The sequence below is a fragment of the Bombus bifarius genome, unplaced genomic scaffold (assembly GCF_011952205.1).
Source record: "Bombus bifarius isolate JDL3187 unplaced genomic scaffold, Bbif_JDL3187 scf7180000007979, whole genome shotgun sequence".
NCBI lineage: Eukaryota > Metazoa > Arthropoda > Insecta > Hymenoptera > Apidae > Bombus > Bombus bifarius.
Genome location: NW_022884364.1, coordinates 309,992 through 333,775, shown reverse-complemented (window position 1 = coordinate 333,775; position 23,784 = coordinate 309,992). Strand labels below are relative to the sequence as shown.

Below are 23,784 nucleotides of genomic sequence, written 5' to 3'. Positions count from 1 at the left end.
TCTCTCTCTCTCTTTCTCTTTCTCTCTCTAATGTAATAATTTCAATCACCACGAATTCACCTCTATGATGTGCGGGGTAAAAGACACTGTGAACACTTTGTGACTCATTGGAGGAATCTGGTCGTTCGTCGGTTCTACGATAAACGTGTTAGGTTTTGCTGTATTTGGCATCAAAGATTCTTCCATCAAGCGAATTTCTACGTTCGCAGCAACTACGCCACGGTTATACAATTTGAAACAAGTTACGTGAGTGCTCAGTACGTTGATATACCGGAAGTAGAGAGATTTCTCTTGACGAGCAAACACAGTGTGCGCCCCGATCTGAAAAAAGAAAGAATAAATGTAAAGAAACAAAATACAAGATTGCACATTCGCATTTGCAAAGCGTGCATCGTTTTAAAGGACCAAGAGACGATAAGAACATCTTTGGGACAGTCGAAGTCTTGAATTCTATCAACCACGCGATTTTCTTGAAACGTCGAGTCGAGGTCCTGGAAATCGATAGTGGGCATGAACGAGTTCATGGATAACGTGACTATTTTCCCTTCTCTGTCCTCGGGAATGCTATTGTCCACCACAATAATAATCTGTTCCTCTTGGGAACCCACGAATTCTGGGTAACAGCTGATGGCGATGCTGTCCGCTTGATCAACGTCTACGGTGCCCTCTGTTTTCATTATCGTAATTGGCCCTATTGTCAGCCTCTCTGGCTCCGAATGGATTCTATACGTTCAAAGTTAATTAAGTCCTCCTGTATTTCATTATTTTGCCGGATTTCATTTGTCAAAATATAGTACTTGGTCTCGGTCTTGACGCTTCTGGCAGATTTCTTCCCTTTCTTCGACGTGGTTCTTCTCTCCGCCAGGCTCGTCTTCTTGGGAAATTCTTTCGGCAACGGTTTGGTCATGTACATGACAGAAGGGTGTTTGTGCAATAGTCGAATAGAATAGTGTAACGGAAATTTTCCGATGTTCTCGATATTGAGGTACATGGTTTTCTCGGTGCACATGGCCAACGCTCCAAAGTTTACCACAGGATATGGATTGATACGAAACCTGTCGTAATTCAAAGGGGAATTCCATGGAATCCTCAATATCCAAGAGTTTTCAAGATATCGAAGAACATACCTAGTGTAATATGCAACAAGAGAAACGTTGAGAGGAATCTCGGCGATTATAGTAGTTTCTTTATGAGTGTCAACCAAATGACATTTTAATATCGGGGCTTCCTTAAGCGTCAGCTCGGTCTTCGGTTTGAATATCATCTATGACAGTACAAATGAGACATACAGAAGCCAAACCGATCGAGTCCATTGAGAGAAATAACTTGATCTCTCGACAAATTAAATACCGATCATTAAATTGCGAATGTTTATATTATACTTTTATGAAAAACTTAAAGGTGCAGAAAATTTACAGGACACACATGGTCAGTGACTCGTTAAATTATATTTAAAAATACAAACTTCTACAGTTTTCTCTTGATTTGGTGAAACAGTTCCAGTGGTTGGCTCGATTTCCAGCTTCTTCTTGAAATTATCAGGTAAGTTTAATTTCGCCAATTTCTCTTTGTCTTCCAAGGTAATTCTACAAAAGTCATCATCTTCCTCGTCTTGTTCGTAATAATATGGGAAAGAGAAGAACGTGGAGCTGTCCTTACGCGTATTTCACCTCGTAGTCACCGCGATTTCTCATGGAGAAAGTCGTCTTCGCGGCGAAGTTCACCCTTATGTATTTCAAATCGATAGGATTCGCGTAGTTGATGTCCACTGCGACGTCGTAAGTTTCTCCAGATATTAATACGACATCGTAGAAAATGGGATCGCTGTCGTCCTCGTCTAGAAATGCCTTGAAGATTATCGCCTTCTTGCGGACCACACCGACCTGTACAAAAATTCTCTAAGAAATTCTTTCTTTCTTGTTAGATAATATTTAGAAAGTTTACTCTACGTTTAAATAATGTTCTCTAAGTTACTCGACACGATATTTAACTAACTTTCAATTCGTCAAAATCAAAGAAACACATGTTACCGTGGTAGCGTGATAACAAAACTCAATCTTTTGCTCGCTGCGAGTCTCTATCACTCCATGAAAAGGCGTGAACGTTATCTGTGGATCAGCAGGCTCTTCGGCTTCCAAATACCAAAAGAACGGAACCGGAGTTTTATTTCTGATAGTCAGTGTTCGATATTCTATTCGATAGAGCAGTATGCGACCGAAGGACAACTCTTTCTCATCCAGTTCGATGTCCAACACGGTACCTTTGCTTTGCAACTGAATTTGTTGCGAAATTATAACGATTAAAAGATTTCGGATCACGAGATGTAAAATAATGGAAGAGCCAATTTTACTACCGACAATGATTCTAGAAAATAAATTGAATGGCGTCATCGCGTTCCATCACACATAGGTAATATGTTTTGAAAGAAAAATTAATTGCAGTTCAATTTATTGTAATTTTCTAATTAAAATACATCTTCTAAAAAATAAATGTCAAAATATCTCTGACCGATATGTATATTAAGTATACGAACGAATAATCCAGATTATTCAGTGAAGTTCAAAACTGCTTTCTATAACTTCAAAATCTATTAAACAAGATCCAATCGTCAGGCCACTGACAAAGGAGGAAATTTGCGAGGGAAATTGCTGTGTGACAACGCTAGGCCACAAACTGCTTCTACGACAAAAGACATCAATGTGTCTTGGTTAGTACATCTTGCAGCAGCCATTACTGGACATTACTCCTTCCAATTATCATCTGTTCCAATCGATGTGACGCGTCTTATCCGACACGCACTTCCAATTAGTGGATTAGATACAAAAATGACTTGACGATTGGAGCTTGTCTAAAGACGCAGCATTTTGCCATGATGGAAGTCACCACTTGCCCCATAGGTTGGCTTAAAAATAGAGAAATCAACGACGAACACTTCGATTGAACAACTTGCTGTATCGTTTTTTAGCTAAACGTTAACTTTCCTTAAAAATTTGGACTATTCATCCGTACACCTAGTATTTATTTATAAGTTTTCTTTTCACAAAAGCTCTTCAATTCGTCCATTAAAAATACCAGTATCCTTCAAAAGTCTATTTCTACAGTTACCTCGATCACTTCGACTTTCGGATTGTTCGTCACGCACAAGAACAACTTTCCCGTGATAATTCCTAGTCTGGTAGCGATGGCCGATAAGATCAGAGTCGCGCAGTTACCTCGCTGCGTAGATTTCGTTTCTCGTTAGCAAGTGAATCGTTCGATTTTGCGAGACGCGGACTACTACTACGGAATAATTAAACAGCGTGTCGTTAGCCGATAACGTACAGCGATAAGGAGCTGCTGGGGCTGAACGAAGAAGCATTGGGAATCGTTTTCCGTCAGTGAGACGCGAACCTCCACCTCCACCTCGGAAATGTTGCAAAACTTCAGCCGAGCCTCTCGACGATGCGGCCTGCAAACAGATAAGTCGATGTAACTTGCGAATTCGCCAACTGAAAATGGAAGGAACGCGCTCGATTCCCTTGATAATAGAGGAAATCGTTTCGTTTCTTTAACAGAGGCAATCGGTTTCGTTGCATTTCTCATTCTACCAGTCGAGTGCACGCGCATCATTGCACTAACGAAAGGACTATGGTCCTACAGACGTAGTACTCTTAGAAATATTCATCTTTTTCCTCTGATATTTCTTTCTAATTACACTGAGAACATAATTGCGAAGATAGTTATAGATTCTTCTAAAAGTTATAGGAATTGTCGGAGCAGCTCCGACACTTTGTATAATTGTGTAATTAATGCATTAAAATATTTAAAGCGAAGAAATACCTTCTGTCTTTACGGAGAACCAGCTGAGATCCAAAATCGTACAACTCTTTGTCGTAAAAGTACGTAGAACTCTCTGCCTCGTTCAATTTAGCATCTGCAGTCTACAATACGTTTACGAAGAGATTAACCAGATATACCTGAATTGTTTCTAACGATTCAAAATGATATTATCTTTCCCTTATTTGGCTCTTTAATGAAATATTAATCGAGGAACTTTCTGAAAAAATTTTTATTTCTTCTCTAAGTATGAAAAGAACAAATTCCTTTGAAAGACATTTCTACCATGTAGTTGAAACATAGTTAATATTAAAAAGCTAAAACTTCCAACCCAATGAACTCTTGCTACCTACTATGTATCCATGGGTTCCTGTTCCAGGAAGCTATTCAAATATTACTTAGTAAAGCAAAACAATAAAGTAGAACAAATAGTAAAACAAAAAAGTAATCATCCTTCCGGAAAGTTGTTAAATATGTTTCCAAAAATCGGAAGATAAAATTATCTGCATGAATTCCTGCAGCTAGTTCGAGCATATAGAGATAGAGAATTAGTAATTAGTACCTTCGCAAAAATCGTTTTAGGATTCATGTCTAGCCTCGGTATATCGGCTACACCGGTAACATTCACTTCGTAGGTGACGTAATTTCCATCCAACAGAGTCAACGCATACGTCTCCTCATAGTGACCCGACTCTTCCGGTTGGAAGCGGATCTTGAACCTCTGGCTTTCGCTCGGCAGTAAAATCCATCGTGGCTTCAAGGACTCTTCCCGAATCGTTTCCAGAAATGACGCGTTGTTCGCGTCCTTGCTTCCAATCGTCGATGCGTTCACAGAACGATTTTCCGCTCTGTTCAATGATTTTTGTTCCTCCGTTTTGCTCGTTTTACGTCCACGTCTTCTACGATTTCTTTTAGCGATACTGTAATTCTCTTGCACGCTCACCTCGCTCACTGCGTTTGACTCGTTCACGGAGAAGATTTCCGGCATCGATGTCAAGGAAACCAATCGATAGACGTCTGAATAATAATTCATTTATTCGCGAATCTTTATTATTGGAAATATCGGTATAGGAATTACAGTGAGATTCAAGAGCGTACCGCCGAGAATTCTTTTAGCTCGTTTTTCTACGCTTTTCCACCTGAGGACGGAATAAAGTTTGGGTCGAAGATCTGGTACTGGTATAATCTCGACGGCTACAAAAGATACGTGCATATTGTACATTTAAGAAGACAGATTGTTATTATTCAACTTACGGAGAGCAGATTTTGCCAATAGGTTCTCGTTCATTTGAGCGACAACTAGATCGTACATTGTGTCTTGCCAAGGATCGCTGGATCTTACGTACCATATGTGAAAATTGTTTGCAGGCACCTAATTTTTACATTTCTTGTATAATTTTCTACGAATTATATCGTTTGTACAAAGTATAGTATCGTTTCTTTTATACGTCACCTCTTGGACTGTATCTAAAGGAGATACATCTTTGGATCTAGCGCTTCTTGATGCTTTAGACTTCGTCGTAGAAGCTGTTTCCTACAGACCAAATAATAATGTCGTCATCGGTACTCAAGAGAAATTAGCAAGGACGAAAATAAAATTACCATCGTCTTTTTTATGGGATCCCAATTACGAATCACAGCCTCGATCGACGAGAGATCCTTGTAATATCGATCCATAGTGGTTGTAATTTCTTTCACCTCGCTCGATACAGATTCTTTCCCTGCAGAATAAGAAACACGTGATCATATAAATTACGACCGCTGTTCTTAGTTCTTTACTTTAGTAGACCCACTTCGTTTCGAGCTGTCTCTACTTCTCGTTGCTTTGCTTGTCCCTCGTTTACTGGAAGCTGGCCTCGAGTTACTGGCTGCCGTCGCGTGTCTCGTCGACTTTGCGTTCCGCTTTTTCTTGGTTGTCTTCAAGCTTGAAACGTAGCTACGATCCTCCTGCGAAACAGTCATAATTTCCATGTAAATTTACAATCGAATTCAAACCTTGCAATCTCGCAGAGAACCTTCGAAACTTTCTAATTAATGGAAAGAGCTTCCGCGGCTTTCGGATTTAACCGCAGCTGATGCTAAACTTCCATTCGCTCTGAAACTGTTTGAAAGATCGCGTTCGTTCGAAAATTTTTCATTCGATAGATTCTCATAAATTAATACATTCACCCTTTAAATACATCTGCCGCCAATAGACAGTGAATAGACAGTGTAAGAAATATAAACTAAAGATATACAAGAAATTTAATACGCGTACGTAAATGTCTTTAAAATTGTACGATGAAAGAATAATAGGAAGATGTTAAGGAAATCCTTGGAATTTCTTTTTAATAACTACGATATCGAAGAAAAGGATTCAACGATGTAAATCGTTTGAGAAAAAGTTACGAATGAAATATTGCATTAATGCTATGTTAATCCTTAATGGGTTGCCAACACAGATCGGATTCTACAGATCAAACGATCAAACCTTTTTCTTTGTACGTTCCATCATTCTTTCGATGAATCGAGCTCGCCTACGCGATGCTTCCGCCCTTTTAAGAGGTAGAATCGCGTCCAGATACATCTTCTTATCCTCGTCGGGAAGTTGATCGTATTCGGACGACGACATCTCGTCGATGTCCTGGATCTTCTGATTGGGATCGGTCGCTTTCATCGCTGCAAAGATGAAAAGCTCGGTTTCCTGTGCCGTTGGCAATTCTATTTCACGTGCAATTTCTCATAGTGAAGGATCGAACAACTTTTTATTTCGAAGCTATCTCACGTTTTCTTTCATTTTTTATCTTCTTATAAATTGCCTACTTTGCCTTTTAATTTTACCTATTTCCTTTTGAAGTTGCTCAACCCTTGTGTCGTAGCAAGCCATCGAATTAAGAAAAGTAACGAATAGAAGATACTCGATATTGCCGACGATTCGTAACAAGGAAAGCAAAGCTTCGAGCGTGTTATTTCGCAGGAAATTGCACTCCAAGCTCTGTACAACGAAACCTCGCTTGAAATCCTCCATGGATAATCTATAAACCATTCGTTTCGTTATAAATTGAGGCAACTGGTTACAGATCGATCGATTTTTAATCCATAGAAAGATCCATAGAAAAAAAAGGAGATTCAAGTAACAAAGAAACCTTTCTTCAAGAGCTTCAGCTATTAATTCGGAAGTAATCCCAAGAAACGAATCCTTCTTTTTCCTTAGACTTCTATCACCTCTGTCTCTGGGCGAGTCATTGATATCACGGTGATCAACTATTTTCTGCAGTAACAAAATAGCTTGTATCTTATATTCGTATCTACTCAAAGCATCCAACATTTCCAGTTTCTCGTTGGTTGGAATTTTATCCAGCTCTACCAGCGGATCAGGATCTGCATGAAGTCGAAGGATCGTTTCTCTCTGCGCGTCTGAACTTTGTATTTTAGCAAATTTCGACGTTTTCAATTTCTTCGGGGTTTTAGACGATCCTCCTGTCCTGGACGATTTCTCCTTCGGCGAACTTCTCCTTTTACTCGAAGTTCTTGTTCTTCTAGTTGATTCTGATCCGACCTCGTTGCTTTCACCAGCATCTTGGCTGATCAAACGCTGTCTGATAAACAATGAAATATTAACTCATTAACAAAAATGAAAAACTCGAACGAAGGGAAGTGCGATTATGCAAACTCCTATATTTATAATTAACCAAAGAAAGCAAACGCGAAGAAAGACTTTTGTCACATCTTCCGAATAAGTAATAGTATCTTATTTTGCATATTTGTTACTTATAATTTATTATTTATTAATAAGTACTTTCAAGTATCGTGGATCTTACTTTTGTTTCACAAAAGCCTCCGAGTAAGTCTCATAAGTATCGTCGATGATCTGTCGAAGTTGAATCGAGCACGGACTTCCGGAAAGCGCAGTAACTTCCGTGATCGCCTTATCGATGCTAAGAACTGGAATTTCTAAGACTCTGGCGCTCCGGCACGCAACCTCTTGATACTCTGAACAATATAAATTACGTACCATCGATTAAGAAGATATCGAACAATGACTAATTACGTGTCCGAAGAGATTATATGATCGTTAGTGGCATGGATTAAGCTTTGCAACAAAGTAGATCGTGGAAACTGGAGTTGGTGTGGGATTCGTGAATAGCGAAGATGTACGTGTTACAATGGAGTACCGGTGAAAGGAGCTCCATGGAAAATAACGCAGACTCTTTTCTCAGGCTTCGAGGGATCCGGAAGATCGTTCGACACGTCGGATTTTCGCTGGATATTCTCGAAAAGTTCCTTCACCGGGTCTTTCATTCTACTTTGGAAATCTGAACTCTTATAAAGGCTGTCTATGTAACCTGGCAATATGAAAACTTATTGTTGTTAGAGTTTAAGTGGCAAACACTGTACATTGCTATTCGAAGGTATTCAAATATTACGTCATGCCATAAGTTCGTGCCGACTTTTGTGCATACATTTCATGTGTCGATTTATAAACATACGGCGATAAGGGACCAATGCACTTGAGCTTAGCTGATCGAGAACAGGCTAGAGCAGATTTTCGTGGATATAAGATCGTAATATAGTGAACACAGTGACTTCTAACAGTAAAAAATCATGAGTGAAATGCGTATCCATTTTCGACATCTCATGTTATATGAATTTCGGAAAGGAAGTTCTGTAACAATCGCCACGAAAAACATATGTGCTGTTTACGGAGAAACTGCGCTTTCATCTCGCACCTGTAGGAAGTGATTCCAACGTTTTAGAGCTGGGAATTTCTGTTTAGAAGACGAGGAACGCTCCGGGCGTCCTCCTCAGACAGACGAAGATAAAATTCGGAATCTTGTTGAAAAATCACGAAGTGTGACAGTTCAAGAGATGTCAAATGTTCTGAAAATACCCAAGACAACGATTCATAGGTGTTTAAAAAAAATAACATATATAACCGCTCGAAAAACGGCACGAACTTATGGGATGACCTAATATTTTCGTATTTCTGACAGCATATATTTTGATTGCAAAATTTCGAACAATGGTCAGTTTATGTCAATTCCGACATATCGTTACGAAAAGAAATGACACAAGGACTTACAGAAAAGCATGTGTTGGATTTCTTCGGGATCGCTCGTGGGTAGAGGAATGGATTCCAGTAGAGTTTCGTTCAAAATTGAAAAGTCCGAACAGTCTTTTCTACCCGAATCCGTGCTAGACAAGTCACTGACAACTTCGTTTCTTCTCCCGCGACGACTAGATTCACGAACGCTGCTTTTCCTCGCCGTAGATTGCTGAATAGATCTTCCGCGTTTTCTCGTTTTCCTCTTCAATACGCTCGACCTGGTCATCCTCTCTCTCTTCTTCCCCGTGTCTCCTTCGTGACTCCTTCTCTCAAGCTGAACTTCTTCCTCGAATAGTTCTTCTTCGTTTAACTTCTCCATAATTAACGCCTGGGCCATCTCGTTGATTATGTCTCTGTAAAATTTCGTTAATTGCCAGGGTATCGATTCACCAGGCTTTCTGGGTGGCAGCAGTATTTCCTTCGCTTTGTAGTAATACAACAGAGCTTTCGTTATATGATCCTCCATCTGGAAAACACTGGACCAACGTCGTTTATCGAGAAAGCGATATCTAGCAACGTCGTTTATTAAGAGGTAGGTATGAGTCACTCAGATATCAAACTGATCAACTCTCATCTCAATTGTCTGTCTCAACTCAATTTTTATACGTTTTTGATTTCATTGCTTGGATTATTTCTAGTATATAGAATTAACCGGTGTAACTTCTGAGCAACTCATAAGCGTATCTTTACTCGTCCAAATGATGCCAGAAGAACTCCACAGGATAATTGCAAGTATTCTCGATCGTGAAAACTACTTCTTGAATATTCGTATACGGAATAGTGGGCAGAAATTGAATAGTCGGTTCGATTATGTTCAATCCTTTTTCGATTCCACGACCAGTTATAGCGACTATCTGCGTTTCAGGGCTCATTTTTACGATAATCTTTAACCTCGTCTCTATATAGCACTGGAACGATTAACCCTTCGAAAGAATTTCTTAACAGAGAGCTTAACAGAGAGCTCTTACCGTTTTCCGAGGTTTGAAATATACCCGGACAATTTCGAAATGACCAGGTGGACAGTAATTTGTATCGTATTCCACGTAAAATGGATAATCGTCGTGTTGCTTCTTACGATGAACGTCCGATAGCCTCGCCTCCCACTCGCAATCGACTAATCCGCTGGGAAATGATTTTAGGTGAAAGATAAAATGAGTTTGACGAAAGTCGAGTATACAAGGATATCAAAGGACGGACAGGAAGATTAAATTGACGTTAAAAATATCGGACCAAAACAGAATATTCAAGACGACCATTGCGTACGAGTATGTTTGCATTTTCTTCCATCCATTTCATATTACTTTGTTTCCGTGTGCGCCAGATGAAAGTGGAAGATAGCAAATAGGTCGACTTTAATTAAGATTCTATTTGAACGAATTTGGAGAAAAATGACTCGCACGCAATGGTGGTTCGCGATTCTCAAAGAAACCGCAAACGCCTGACTCGTTACGCGTTGCAACAACCGTCGTTGTGAGAACGAGCTTTTTCAGAGAATGGAAGGGTGAAAAATTTCGTATAAGAGGACCGCGTGTTTGCGGTTAAAAGCGGATAGGCAAGAAGTTCAGTTCGCAAAGCAGCACGATCATTTCTAGTGGAATATACAGCGGCAAGAAATTTTGCGGGTAGCATTCTGACAAAATGAAATTCGTAAAGTATTATTCCCTGTTTAAATATGGTAGGATGATCCTCGCGTTTCGACCACGTTTTGTTAAATAATTTTCTCATATTTGTCCGATAGAATTTATACGACAAGAGACAAATGAAACTTTTACGATAACAAGCGTGTAAGAGAGAAATAATCGTCGGAAACAACTGTCGACGAAAAGTAAAGAAGCAAGAAAGATAAAAGCAGAATAAGAAAAAGTTGATGGTTACGCCGATGCGAAACAGAAGAAAACCGATTGCAGTCAGTCTTTACGCCAATGGTTCTCGTGAACACGAAGGAACAAGGGCTTTTCGCCGACGACGCGGCCAGGAAAAAGCTGCCCACGTTCTCATGTGCTACACACTACTGAGTCAGCAGTTTTTTGTTGCTTCTAGTACTCGCGCAGGAATTTATATGGGTCACTCGGCCGAACTCCATTCATTTTCGATATTTTCGTGCGCGAATCGTACTACTAGTCGATCCAAGTAGAATAGTCCGATCTGGGCCGGACAAAGACAGAATTAAATAGCTCGTCCCGTTCTACGCATTGACTCTATTATTGTCTAAGTTGCGATAAAAGAATAATTTATTACTCGTTCTTGATCAAAATGTGGAGAACCAAACATTCTCCAACAACAACGTCCTGGAAGTCCAGAAACTTAGTATTGACGGTGACGTACGGATAAGTTACTATTCCCTTTATAGTGACAGGAATCGTGCATCCATATAATACCTGCATGGAATCGTAAATAGAATTTCATCTGCCAAGCTCGTGAATTCTCTTCGTTTTCGTCTGGACAAAGATTACCTCTATGTAAATCATATGTTTCACTTCTGTGCTTTTCTCTGAAAATCTTTCTCGTGTAGGGTGCCAGGTCACTTGAAGAATAGCAGAATCGCCGACCAACAGCTTGGAATGCTTTCTGAAGTGTACTATGATGCCAGATCTTTCTGGGTGGTCTTTCTTGTTCTCCATTTTCATTCTCATTTCCACGTTCCATGGGCCGTAATTAATTACATTGGCCGAGTAGTGAACAGTACGTTCGACGATCACGTGTTTCATATCTTGAAAGAGAATAAAGTTATTCAGTTTAATGATAATAATCTGTTATTATTCACGACAATGATATTTGATAATTGCCTGTGAATTTGAATAAATTTGCGAAGAAGAAACGGCAGAATTTGCAATCGTTCGCAGGCTGCATAATGCAGAGCGAATAATATAAACGCACAATTACGTTCGAGGCAATAAAAGGAAAGGTTACGAGGAGCAAGACATACCAATAACGTGCTCGGATGAAAAAAGTTGAGGAATTGGCTCGTTCCTGCGAGTCGTAGCATGCTGCATTAAAATGTATGAATTTGCATCGACGAACTTCCTTGCCAACCACCTTTCTATCGCCATGTCGATGTCCATCGTTCGTGGAAACGTCTCGTCGTACGGAATAATACACCATTCCTCGGCTCGAAGGAAAGTACAGTGTGTTAATACGAAACGAACCATATAGAATACTTAATGTTTGCCTACTGTCATTCTTGTTCACGAGTCGGTGAAATATTCATTCACTCTAAATACAATAGGACTCTGCGCGGCTACTCAGCTTTATAATAAATTTATCGTTCCTTAAATATCCTGACAATATTGAAACTTACCGGCTAACATCTCCATGTCCGTTTCGAGTAAATCGTTAATCTTCTTGGCAACGATGTTCCCTATTTTCTGTCACATACAATCCATCAATGTTTATGTAAAACGTTGGAAACATCGTCGATTTGTCTTACGTTAACTATGAAATCCTCGGTCAACGATTGGATAGCAGAGTATTCTAGCTCGATGGAATGATATTGATGCATTTTTCCTCGAGGAATGCACAGGTAAACTTGTGGAAAAGCACCATAAGCGATCACTTCGATCGTGACGGGCATCAAGTGACCAATCTAAGGATTTTTTTAATAAAAATGCAAATGCATGCCTCCTTATAGAGTTTACGAGCCCCTTATTAACAAATCTTCGAATAACAAAGAACTCAATGGAATCGTCAAGCGTATTACCGATTTAAAAAGGGTTTAGTCGTACTTCTAACTGAAATCGATGACCGATAGGACCGAGCATCGTTGGCAGATGATCCACGTGAAACTCCACGACCGATTCAGCGTCCACAAAGCCACCATCCGGTTGGATTATCAATGGATATATATCGAATCGATCGATCGCCTCGTTGGAAGCCACCTCCGTGACTTTTATTTCGTAATCGAACGCTATCGTACAGAGATTCCTCAAGACAAAGCTGCTACGAGAATATTCCAGAAACAACTGTAACATGTTTTACAATTTCGTGAAATTGTATGACGATCTATATTGATCATGAATTACAAACGTTCGTAATTTATACAACTGACAAAGCTTTCATTTGTCGCGAGTAATATTTTAGTACCAACCCTTAACGATTGTCATGGCTAAAATTTCGTCCTACAATAAATTCTGTACTAATATTATCGTCCTGTAATTTATAATATCTTAGCATAGAAGTAAGGATCCGGCGAATATCATAAATCTCAAAAATAATAGTACAAGAGAAATGTCGAATAACGTTCTACGATTAAGTGGATATTTTCATTAGACAGTAAGATGTATGAATACCTGTTGACCAAAATCGATAACATTCGTGTCAATCGCGTATCGAATAGCGTCTGCGCGAGCGAGTAGATGAATCCGTTCGGTGGGTCCACGGAAAATTTCACAGACGATGATGGCTTTTATTCGAAGCCGTTCGAAACCGTGAAATCCTACGTGTACTCGTTGCACAGAATACGGAAGCACCGTGCCCTCGTTTGGAACGATCTTCAGAACCTGGAAAGATATTTCATACGTGGATGTTGTCATAAAACAGAACGTTATATTTCCTCGTGAAAAGCAAATATCGGGCTTAAACTGCTTTGAAAGAAAATCTTTACTGGATTTGAAAAGAGAGCTCAATCTACCATATCTAATGTATCTGTTCCTTTAAAAATTCTTCCCTCTGTCTACTAATATTATTTTACTTTTAATCGTTATAATTTTATTTAGTATCGTTAGAATTTTATTTCTATTAACTTCGTTGATATAGTCATTCCTCGGAGGATCGGTCCGCATGCTCTCTAACACAACCAGATCTTCGTCTGTCTTAAAATATGATCCAACAATCGGCATTAGGAAGTTTCTTATTTCCTCTGCAGATACCAAACAATCGTCTATTTCAGAAATTTTCTCCGTAAGAGGAACTTCCGAGCTCTGGTTCTCTGAAATGGGCGCTGCAACAAAATTCCGCTAGTTTTTACAGGAAGATCTGAGAGAACATTAATTGAAACAAGAAATACAATTCGTAGGTGGCGGTATCGTGTCTAATGGCCCGTCTCCGACTCCGTCTTGCTTGTCACTCGTGTAAATGTCTTCGTGTATCTCGTCCGCTACCTCGACCTCTTGCATCTCGGCTGTATCCGCCTCTAATTTTGCTTTGCGCGATGAACATCCAGAACACTCCTTTAAGTGCATAATAATTATGAAGATTCAACGTAAAGTACTAAATCAAAATGTCTCGTTTTTATCAATTAATACAGAAATATACTTGATATTATTCTAATTTCTTTTAAATTGCATACTCGATTTAAAGATTATCATTAATTCGAAAGAATTAATATCATGTATGACCATCTTTGGTTCTTTCGACGATTTTATCAAATAAATATTCGATAATTGAAATTTCTTCGAGTAGTTGTTTCCTACAAATCAAAATGTAGTTTCATTTTCAAACTCACCGGCACGACGTCCGAATCGCGTTGTATATCGATGGAATCTGCGAGCCACAGGAATTTATATACAACCGATACTGGTCCGTTATTGGTTAACGTTAATATTTCCTCGGCGCTTGTGCCCAGCTCGCAGTTAATTACAAAATCACTAGGCTGTATGTCGAGGTTTGGAAAATTCACGTAACCCTTACACGTGATTTTATCCTAAAAGCAATTCTTCCAAACCATGAAACAATATCAAATAACCCTCGAGAACACCAAAAAATTTACCTGATTCGGATGCTCCTGATATTCCAGTCGAAGTACGCCGGAATAATTTTTCGAGTAACGATCCTCGGTATCGCCATTGAAGGAAAAGAAAACGCGAATTTTCGTCGTACCTCCGTCGATCAGGACAATCTGCATACTTTGCACGTGTTCTTCGGTAGAGGTTATCAAATGAAATGGTTCTTTCACCGAGAGCTGAACGTTAAGGTCCAGCTTCGATTGATTGGTCACCAATAATTCGTCTAAACGAATAATCACGACGATGAGAAAATTCAGACGTCAACAGATCGTCTTCGCGTTTACGTGTTTCATGTGCAAGATACCTGTTTGCTGTAATTTGTCTTCCTCGGGGCACACGTCCACCCGAAACGTTAGCCTCCTTTTACTAAATAGAATCTGTGGTTCTGTCAACGTAACCGTGAAAGACGACGTGCCGATCAATTCACGTTTCCCTATACCGTGAAATTGACCGAAAACGTTCCATTTTTCTACCACGCACTCGTTTCTACGTTAACAGTTATGTTATATTTCAGTTTGATCGTGAGAAATTCTATTTCCGTTCAATCATTGCGTGACCGTTTTGCCATTCTACTCACGCTTTCCAGAACAACTTGCAATAGACATGTCTCGTTTCCCCCGGTGGAATATTGACGATCGAAGGATGTAGTTGAAACTTCGTGCTGCGTTTAAAGAAATTTATACAACATTTATACAATGGGAACGGTCAAATTTTCTCCTTACGTGTGCGACATTTGCATTTGACCTCGTCGAAATCGTACTTCTGGTTCGGTTATCCAGATCATTTGATAGTCATGAGTCCCCTTGTTCGTCAGAGTTATTGTTCGATCTATTTGCTGATGGCTAAACAAGTACAAGCATACATTATTTATATTACATTAAGCTGATAGGAAAGTTCTATCGCTTTCGCTGCTCGAAAAACAGAAATATACAGGGTGGTTGGTAACTGGTGGTACAAGCGGAAACGGGGTGATTCTACGCGAAAAAAGAAGTCGAAAATATAGAATAAAAATTTTTCGTTCGAGGCTTTGTTTTCGAGAAAATCGACTTTGAATTTTCGCTCGGTACGCGTGCGGTACGTTATAACGAACCTTACTGTAGATCGTTGTCTTGATGGAAAAATTAAAAAAAGAATTTTTTTCTATATTTTCGACTTCTTTTTTCGCGTAGAATTATCCCCTTTCCGCTTGTACCACCAGTTACCAACCACCCTGTATATCGTCTCCGACAAAGACGTTTCCACAAAATGCAAGCACTAAAATTGTGCTTCGTCATACAAGAATTTATCGGTCGAATCGATAATAATTAACTCCTCCGATAATATTACCTTCTTCTTTCTATAAATCGTCTGTCGATAGTCTAAATATACAGAGTGTTGCCATTTTAAACGCCAAAACTTCTGCACCGTGTAGGAGACCGATAAACTAAGAAAGTAAGTCCTTTGGAGAGTTGTTTGTTCTTGCTCCACTGTGGAAAAAATTGCAGGAAAAAAACAAAAAGATTTTCGCTCCTACGTTTATTTATTTAAGCTTATTTATGTATGTTGGACCGTTCAAAGTTTCGTCCTCTTGCTGCAATACAAATATTACATCGAACAATAACCTCCTCTTTAATTACAGATGAACATTACTTTGATAATATTTGATGCACTGCAACTACGATTCGACCCTATCTTCATTAAATAGACGATAACACGAATAAGTGAATGAAAGAAGGAAAACGTGTTTGTTTCTTTCCTTGTGATTTTCTCCAAAATGGAGCAAAAACGAAGGAATCTCTGACCTTTTTTTTTTTTGCTGAATTTATCGATCCCCTACACTCTGTATATGCTTTCCGATTATCTGCGGTTTGTAAAAATCCTGAAATAAGCTTGCAAATATAAAGGCAGAGAAGCAAATGTCTGGCGACAGAACGTTCGGGTCGATCGAGTAATTTGATGGTGTGATAATGAATGATTGGAACCTGAAAAGCAGGCCCCAGTCGAAAATTGGGAATATCTGTGGCTCGAAAACGACACTGCAACCATATCCAGTTCCTTTGACCTCCACAGGGATGGTTCTGCTGTTAATTACACGCAGCATAATTTTATCTTTGTATTTCCCAGGGTCCACGAGGTATAGTTTAACAGTAATGATCATCGATTCATGCGGTTCGAGATCACCAGACTCTGGACTGACGCTCCACAGTGAATCTTCGCTTTTCTTCAATGATTAGAAACAAAAAAAAAAAAAGAAGAATTAAAAAATAGTCGCGAATTACATTATCGCTCGAGAGAATGTGGACAATTGATTTCTCTGTAATTTTTGACAAAATGTAATTTAACTGCAAAATCACTATCGAAGAAAATAATAATAAGAAGAATAGTACCAATGTCGCGATAAACTGAGTAGGAATAGGCGAATCGTTGATAAGCTGGAATTCCATCGTTTTTTCTTCGAGAACTTTCACCTCGCCGAAGTCCAAGGAAGTTGGCTCTGCAGAAACCACGGGCCCTTGCCCGTTGCACGCTATGACCAAGTGGGATGATACTGACGATGGTTCTCCCATAACTAACATACTATAGACATTTTTTTTATACTGTTTCCAAGTTTGTAAAACAGTTTCGATTCCAAGCTACACTTAGGTGTATCAACGATAATTATAAAACATCAAGTACTTTACTTTAGCATGATTTTGTGAGATCCTAGAGTCTTCGTGATAATAACAGCTTCCATTGTCTTCGACTGATGAGCCTTGACGTATCCCTGATTGTTGCAAAGGGAACAAATCACCGCCGAATTATCCGAAACCTAAAGAAACCGAAATTGAAAGAAACGAACGAAGAGGAAAAGCATCTAATAAACATAACTACGCTGAATGCTGTTGATGATTGTCCATCCCAACGATACCTGTTGTGGTATGAAATAAAAATAGCCATCCAAATCGGAAGTATTCTCCACGGCGAAGGATCGCGAATAAGGAAAATTGGTGAAGCAAAATTGAATGGTGATTTCTCGCGGCACGATCGATAACGAAGCCACTTTACCGCAGAATTTCACTGGCAAGGTGACAGGATCCGAATCAGAGTCCCACATGTCGACCTGAATAGTCGTCTGACCGACACGCGCGATATTGGCGGTGTAAATGACCTGCAAATCGTTAGAATCTGTTTCATAATCCCCGTTAAATCAGTCAACCTGACTTGTCAATTGTTAATTATAAACGATCGAGGAAAGGGATTGTTTACTTTGATTTTCATCGAACCATGAGCAGCCACCACCCCTTCTTGTGGGGCGACTTGGAATTCTCGCGGTTTGCTCGGGAAACTTGGCTTCGTTTGGGCTTTCGCGTAGTCCTCGTGCAGCAATGGAACCTGATCTCCGTCGTTCAGCACGGTTATGGTGAAAGCTACAGGTATCAGGGCTAGGTTGTTCAAGTGCACGTCTTGTCTAGTGCTGAATCCTATGAACAACATAGTCGTTTAACTGTGCTTGTTCTTATCAGCCGTTCTTCAATTTTTCATTGAATATTTCTAGTATATCTATTGAAGAATTTTCTAACATCTTATTCGAAGAATCATGAAAATACCGAGAGGAAGATATTTAACGAATCTCTAAGATTCTATATTCTATATCGACGGTTTGCTAGAAGAGTGACACATCTTTGACATATTTGGAAACGTTGATTCTGAGCTATTTATTAAGGGAATGATGTCATTATTACCTTAATGAAACTATATTATTTAACAAGAACGATATCGGGGCCCCCGAAATCTATTAACTAAATTGTGAAAGAAAAAGATTGTTCCTTCGTCAAATAGTTGACCAATTAATAATTTTCTTTCAAACTTTTCATTTCCTAAAAATGTACTTTCCTTAATTATGTCATTCTTCCGTCGAATCGACGATATATTTCGCCGTTCGCTCTTTTTCTCTACTTAATAGAATCATTTTGCCAAGCGTACCGAGGGCTGTCGTGCCGAAATCGAGGCTCTCCTTGTCAAAGTACAAAGTAGGACATATAATGCATCCCCTGTAAGACAAGAAAGCGACGTATCGTCAAAAGGAACATCGTCTTCCGAACGATTTCTCCCTAATCTTCGATCGTACAACGTACTTGATATGCAAGCTGAGCACCTCGAGGCTCTCTTTCACCACGAAATCGACCCTCTCCACGAAATCGCCCTTACGATTCGACGAGAACGTTAAATTGAAAGATTTATGCTCGTCTGGTTGTAGCTTAAGACTGAGAGGTGTCACGTCGATCGTTCCGCCGAAATCGGTTGGTTTTGCCCTGTAAATCAACGTGCCGGGTATGTGCCCTTTGTTCGCCGCTATTATCTGAAACGATGGCATCGTTTGTTTCAACGATTTCTGATTTAATTCGAGTTTTTTCAGGTGAAATTAATACGAGCCGAGAGGTAAGGTAGAGAGCTCTGATGGATCTGACGGATCTACGGTAGATTATACCTCGTAATTGTGCACCGAACACATGTAGATGTTCTCCAAACTGATCGTGAGAACGTTCAAGCGGAAAACCGGTCCTTTGCCTGTTCCATAAAGACTACAATAGAAGAACAGAATTTAGTGTATAACTCTTACAATCATTTGAACAGTCTCCTGTAAACTAGCCTTTTTTATTCTTTTTTATTTCTGTTTCTGTTCTTATTTCGCGATACTTTATTTTATTTTATTTCTTGTTACTGCTGTTAATTTATTTACAACCGATGTAACAAAGAGTATTTATCTCGTGGATATCAACGAATCGGTATTATTATTATTATTATATAGGGTGGTTGGTAACTGGTGGTACAAGCGAAAAGGGGATGATTCTACGCGAAAAAAGAAGTCGAAAATATAGAATAAAAATTTTTCGTTCGAGGCTTTGTTTTCGAGAAAATCGACTTTGAATTTTCGCTCGGTACGCGTCCAGTACGTTATAACGGGTCTCACTGTAGCTCGTTGTCTCGATGGAAAAATTAAAAAAAAAAGAAATTTTTATTCTATATTTTCGACTTCTTTTTTCGCGTAGAATCGCCCCCTTTCCGCTTGTACCACCAGTTACCAACCACCCTGTATGTTATTATTAAAATGTTATTGGTTTTACAATATTTTAGAGAACTTGTCTTACGTCAATGGTATTCTATCTTCGCGACCAGTCACTTCTAGATAGGCAGTACTGGTCACCTCGCCGACTTCCAGCGCACGAAAGAAAACTGTTACATCGGTGGACGATTGTGGCCAAATTTCAGCTTCCTAACAGATATTCGCCAGTAGTCATTTATCGAATAAACGTAAGTGGCACGTAAATTGTTGTTTAGAATCGAAAGAACTCGCCTCTGGTGCAAACATAAAACAAATATGATTATACTGAAAGGTTTCTTTCGTCAGAGACTCTAGCTCGTCCGTGTAGATACGTTGATAAACCAGCTGATGGATATCAGGGGTGCACACGTTATAATGAACGAGATCCACGCAACGATTAAGCTCGCTCTCATAAACCAGATGGAACAATTTCTTATAACTGCGGCAAAGTTGTTATTTTTCACTCTGCCATTATCTTCGTGATGATCGTTTTACTTACTGTTCTCTTCGCTCGTTATCCGCCTCGATGCTCTCAAGCTGCATCCACTTGTACTTGACGATATAATTGCTCCTGTTGTGGATCGTGAGAATCTTACTTCTTGATAGACCCAAGAAAGTATCTTCCATTCTGATGCTGCCTCTGTCGATTCGAACGGGGCAATTCTCTGTGGAGCATCGAAGTTCTATTCGCAGTTTTTCTTCTAAAAAAAAAAAAAAAAAAAATAAAAAAGAAATAGGGCAATATCGGTACTTATCTAATCTTTCGGGTTGCCCTCCTTCTTTAAATACCAGTTTCGTATTCGAGAAAAAGATTTCCTTCGAAATCGCCAGTCTTGTTAGACAGAAAGTGTACAGTGAACTGAAGCGATTCTTCTTCTTCCATTCTACCCTTCGATGGCTCGATCCAGAAGCAAGGACTGCAATTTGTCGCAATTATTTTTACCATTTCATCGTAATATTATTTACGTATGTAAATTAATGAGGCTTTCTGTCGCCCACGACTCTTTGAATTAATTAACTTTGATCCATAAGATCGCTCAGGCTCTTACAACCTCCGCTTTCCACATACTTATAACTCAAAATTCTTTGTCTCGATTAAAATAACACTAAACTTTCATTGCAAATGTGACATTTTTTTGTATTCGATGACACATGTATTTATGTCTCTGGCTCTTGGACTAATATATTTTATTCTTCTTATAGAACTAATGATGGATGAATTTTATCTCGTATATGAAATAAATGAAACATAAATTAATTACTTGTCAGTGTAAAGGGTGAAAACAGTTGAGGCACCTCCGATGTTGCGTACAAATATCGTTTTCGACGAGGGGATCTTCACGCCTGTCAGTGGTACTTCGATTCGATCAGGAAAGTCCAAAATTCCTCTCGCATTGATCGCTATCGATGTCATTGTATGTTTAAATTGTTCAATGTTCTACTTTCATGTAGAATCGACGTCGACACGAAAAGTCGAAAAGAAATTGCTCGGAAGATATTAATGGTTCCCAAAATCTCACCTACTACTGGTACTATCAGATCTCCGCTATCAGTCGCGAATTTCAATTGATAATGGTAGTCTTGGTTCCTGTCAGGCATGAACTTCACTCGATAGGAATTGGAAATACCTGGCGCAAGCATCGTCAAGTAACTGCTTCCACAGAAATCCACGGAAAAGAAAGGATCAGGCTCGTAAGAGCTTCTCAAATATCTTGGTACCTACGATTCACGAATAATCGAGTGAATCTTATGATTCTCAATTTTCATTTTATTAGCAAAAGAAACGTAAGATCGATCGGATCCTTGAAAATAGTTTTATGGCAATCTAATCGAGTTTTTCGTTATAAGAGCTTAAAATTACCGCTGACACGTTTCGAACGGTCACTGTCACACTCAAAGAGATTCCTGGGGTGAACTGTTGAAATACGATAATACTAGGGCTGACTTCGAAATTGGAAGCCTCGAGTTCCATACATAATGGTAAATTGAATCTATTCTTCCATTTCAAAATATACTGCGTCATCTCGTCCGTTGTCATTAACATTTGTTTCATGTATTCTGATGGGCGGGCAGTATACTGGAAATATTCAATTGAATCAAATCCTGATCAAAATAATTAATGGGATAATATTCTTTGATAGTCATCGCAATGTAAATTTTGCGAAAATTTGCCAACCTCTTCTGCATCCTCGTCTTCTTTATATTGCGACTTCCGAATCAAGCAGTTTACGATCTGCGTCGTATTAAATTTCTGAGGACCCCTCCATATATTTGTTTGATTGTTCTCGTTCATTTTTTCCTCGATATTTAAAATAATCTTCCTCTCGCGAATGATACTGATTGAAAATTCAGCAATTGCTCGTGCATATGTATGTCAATAATCAATTGTTCCAGTTCACGCTGATATCGATAATCGAAATTCAAATATTACATCCGTTCTTATCTTGATCATTTTACATACTCCTCCTTGAGAACAAACTTCGCAAATTTTTTAATTAAGATCTAACTCGATCAGGAAGCGGCGAATCATGTCACCACTTGACGCTCCAGCCCTAATATCGTGGATGATATATAGATTGCGTTGGCTGATACGTCAAGCAGCTCTTTGGAGAGTTAATCCAAAATTAGTCAAAGTTTAACCGTCTGCGGAACAGCAGCTCTCAAACTTTGCCTACTTTACCTAATCGTCTCCTGCTTTTAATCACATTAGAAATTCACTTTGCACTCCTTCTAATATAACGGAAGGTAATGACGTTGACATTGTTCCTTTTGCACAAGATCCTCCATTTACTTCATAAAATAACAAATACCGTCAACAGACATTTACGATCACATTTATTTCCATGAAACGTCCATAAGTACAGTGTACAACTCTGACGATTGGACTTATCGAAATCCCTCTCTAATATTGCACAAAAATTTCAGATATACGCGACAATTTTTCTGTCGTAAAGTATCGATTCTCCATTCAATCACGGAACACTATTATTCGCTTGAATAATAAATTGTTAACGATGTTAATTAACAGCATGGATAGGGGTTGCAAGGTGATACTGTGCAGCAAGGCGATGGGCAATAGGGTACGGTGGTGCAAACTGATGGAGGACGACAAATTTTATCGAGCATTTCGACGCAAAGTTTACGACTTATTCGTGCACAAGGTGGAGAAAGAGGAGATTCTGGAGGGTAGCCGACTGCCTTGGCGTAGGCTTTTAAGCAGCACAACGGAGGTGCTCGACAACCAGGGGGTTGAGGAGGTGGTGGACAGGAAGGCATTTTTGATATGCAACAAGGATCGCAGTCTTCCTGATAACAGCACATCCCTGGACAAGGTCCTCGTGGACAACCTAGAGGCGGGCATCTGACGTTGCATACCTCCGGTTCGGGTTTTCTACAAAAATCGTTCATTCGAGATCATCGAATGATTGAAATTACTTTATTTCATTATTTCTGTATTTTTTATTTTTTAAGAGGAATTTTTTAGAAAAGACTAACCGGCATCCGATCTCGTCAATTATTTCGAGCATCTCGTCCATGTAATTGCGGTACTTGCAGGGATCCATATTTGTTGGAGGATTAATTGATTGTTCACCGAGAATTTCATATATTTTTTGTTAATGCATAATAGCGAAAGCGATGAATTTTTATGTGAACGTTGGATTTAGTGCGTTTTACTGTCAAATAGAAAAAAACAAAAGCGTAATCGAATAGTATCGATACGATATTGTGCGATCAACTTCAGCCACGGGTAATAGAGCAATAATGACGTTTTCAAGGGTTACGTTTTACAATTAGAAATTATTCGAGACGAGAAGAAAACCACTTTGTCGGTGAACGGCATTCTATTGGCAGACGGCAATTTGCTGATGAGGACGAAACGGCGTAGGAATGGCACAAACAATAGGAAGAAGAGAAGAAAGGCAGCGATTCTAGCAACGAGGATGTGCTTGACGTTGAAAGGGAACAACTATCCAGGATGAATGTCGAAACGCTCCTGGACATCTTCGTTGCTATTCGATTCGACAGCTACTGTGAAACGCTGCCTATTACTTTCCCAAACTTTCCTTCTTCTCTCATTATAGAAACACAGTCGATTGTAA

General features: G+C 39.3%; 2 protein-coding genes across 2 annotated transcripts in view; both read right to left on the bottom strand.

Annotated features, from left to right (window-relative positions):
* The window catches only part of LOC117204753 (hydrocephalus-inducing protein-like), a 33,253-nt gene extending 11,913 nt beyond the window's left edge, over positions 1-21,340 (bottom strand). Inside the window, 50 exon segments of the mRNA XM_033442477.1 lie at positions 61-321; positions 423-723; positions 798-1,055; positions 1,128-1,264; positions 1,466-1,586; positions 1,660-1,883; positions 2,031-2,273; positions 3,106-3,237; positions 3,322-3,448; positions 3,820-3,920; positions 4,379-4,833; positions 4,915-5,010; positions 5,071-5,188; positions 5,270-5,350; positions 5,419-5,537; positions 5,610-5,763; positions 6,287-6,516; positions 6,637-6,830; positions 6,942-7,394; positions 7,617-7,788; positions 7,971-8,141; positions 8,879-9,411; positions 9,593-9,810; positions 9,895-10,024; positions 11,141-11,280; positions 11,356-11,612; positions 12,201-12,267; positions 12,330-12,485; positions 13,189-13,398; positions 13,642-13,838; positions 13,905-14,067; positions 14,343-14,540; positions 14,607-14,845; positions 14,927-15,108; positions 15,200-15,283; positions 15,345-15,464; positions 16,584-16,822; positions 16,989-17,178; positions 17,283-17,410; positions 17,510-17,749; positions 17,848-18,062; positions 18,565-18,632; positions 18,717-18,940; positions 19,070-19,163; positions 19,731-19,855; positions 19,937-20,123; positions 20,184-20,385; positions 20,474-20,601; positions 20,947-21,085; positions 21,205-21,340. Coding sequence (XP_033298368.1) covers positions 61-321; positions 423-723; positions 798-1,055; positions 1,128-1,264; positions 1,466-1,586; positions 1,660-1,883; positions 2,031-2,273; positions 3,106-3,237; positions 3,322-3,448; positions 3,820-3,920; positions 4,379-4,833; positions 4,915-5,010; positions 5,071-5,188; positions 5,270-5,350; positions 5,419-5,537; positions 5,610-5,763; positions 6,287-6,516; positions 6,637-6,830; positions 6,942-7,394; positions 7,617-7,788; positions 7,971-8,141; positions 8,879-9,411; positions 9,593-9,810; positions 9,895-10,024; positions 11,141-11,280; positions 11,356-11,612; positions 12,201-12,267; positions 12,330-12,485; positions 13,189-13,398; positions 13,642-13,838; positions 13,905-14,067; positions 14,343-14,540; positions 14,607-14,845; positions 14,927-15,108; positions 15,200-15,283; positions 15,345-15,464; positions 16,584-16,822; positions 16,989-17,178; positions 17,283-17,410; positions 17,510-17,749; positions 17,848-18,062; positions 18,565-18,632; positions 18,717-18,940; positions 19,070-19,163; positions 19,731-19,855; positions 19,937-20,123; positions 20,184-20,385; positions 20,474-20,601; positions 20,947-21,085; positions 21,205-21,325 — 9,342 coding nt within the window. The 5' untranslated portion in view covers positions 21,326-21,340.
* Positions 21,341-22,681: 1,341 nt separating this feature from the next.
* LOC117204678 (sperm mitochondrial-associated cysteine-rich protein-like) lies at positions 22,682-23,315 on the bottom strand. The gene is made up of 2 exons (XM_033442304.1): positions 23,180-23,315; positions 22,682-23,075 (listed from the first exon to the last, which is right to left on the bottom strand). The coding sequence occupies exons 1-2, from the start codon at positions 23,245-23,247 to the stop codon at positions 22,706-22,708; spliced, it is 438 nt and encodes a 145-aa protein (XP_033298195.1). The 5' UTR covers positions 23,248-23,315; the 3' UTR covers positions 22,682-22,705.
* Positions 23,316-23,784: the final 469 nt, after the last annotated feature.

Coding starts and splice junctions, on each gene's coding strand:
- LOC117204678 (XM_033442304.1), bottom strand. CDS start 23,247: ATGGATCCCTGCAAGTACCGCAATTACATGGACGAGATGCTCGAAATA. Junction 23,076..23,179: donor ATTGACGAGATCGGATGCCG/GTTAGTCTTTTC, acceptor CGATTTTTGTAG/AAAACCCGAACCGGAGGTAT.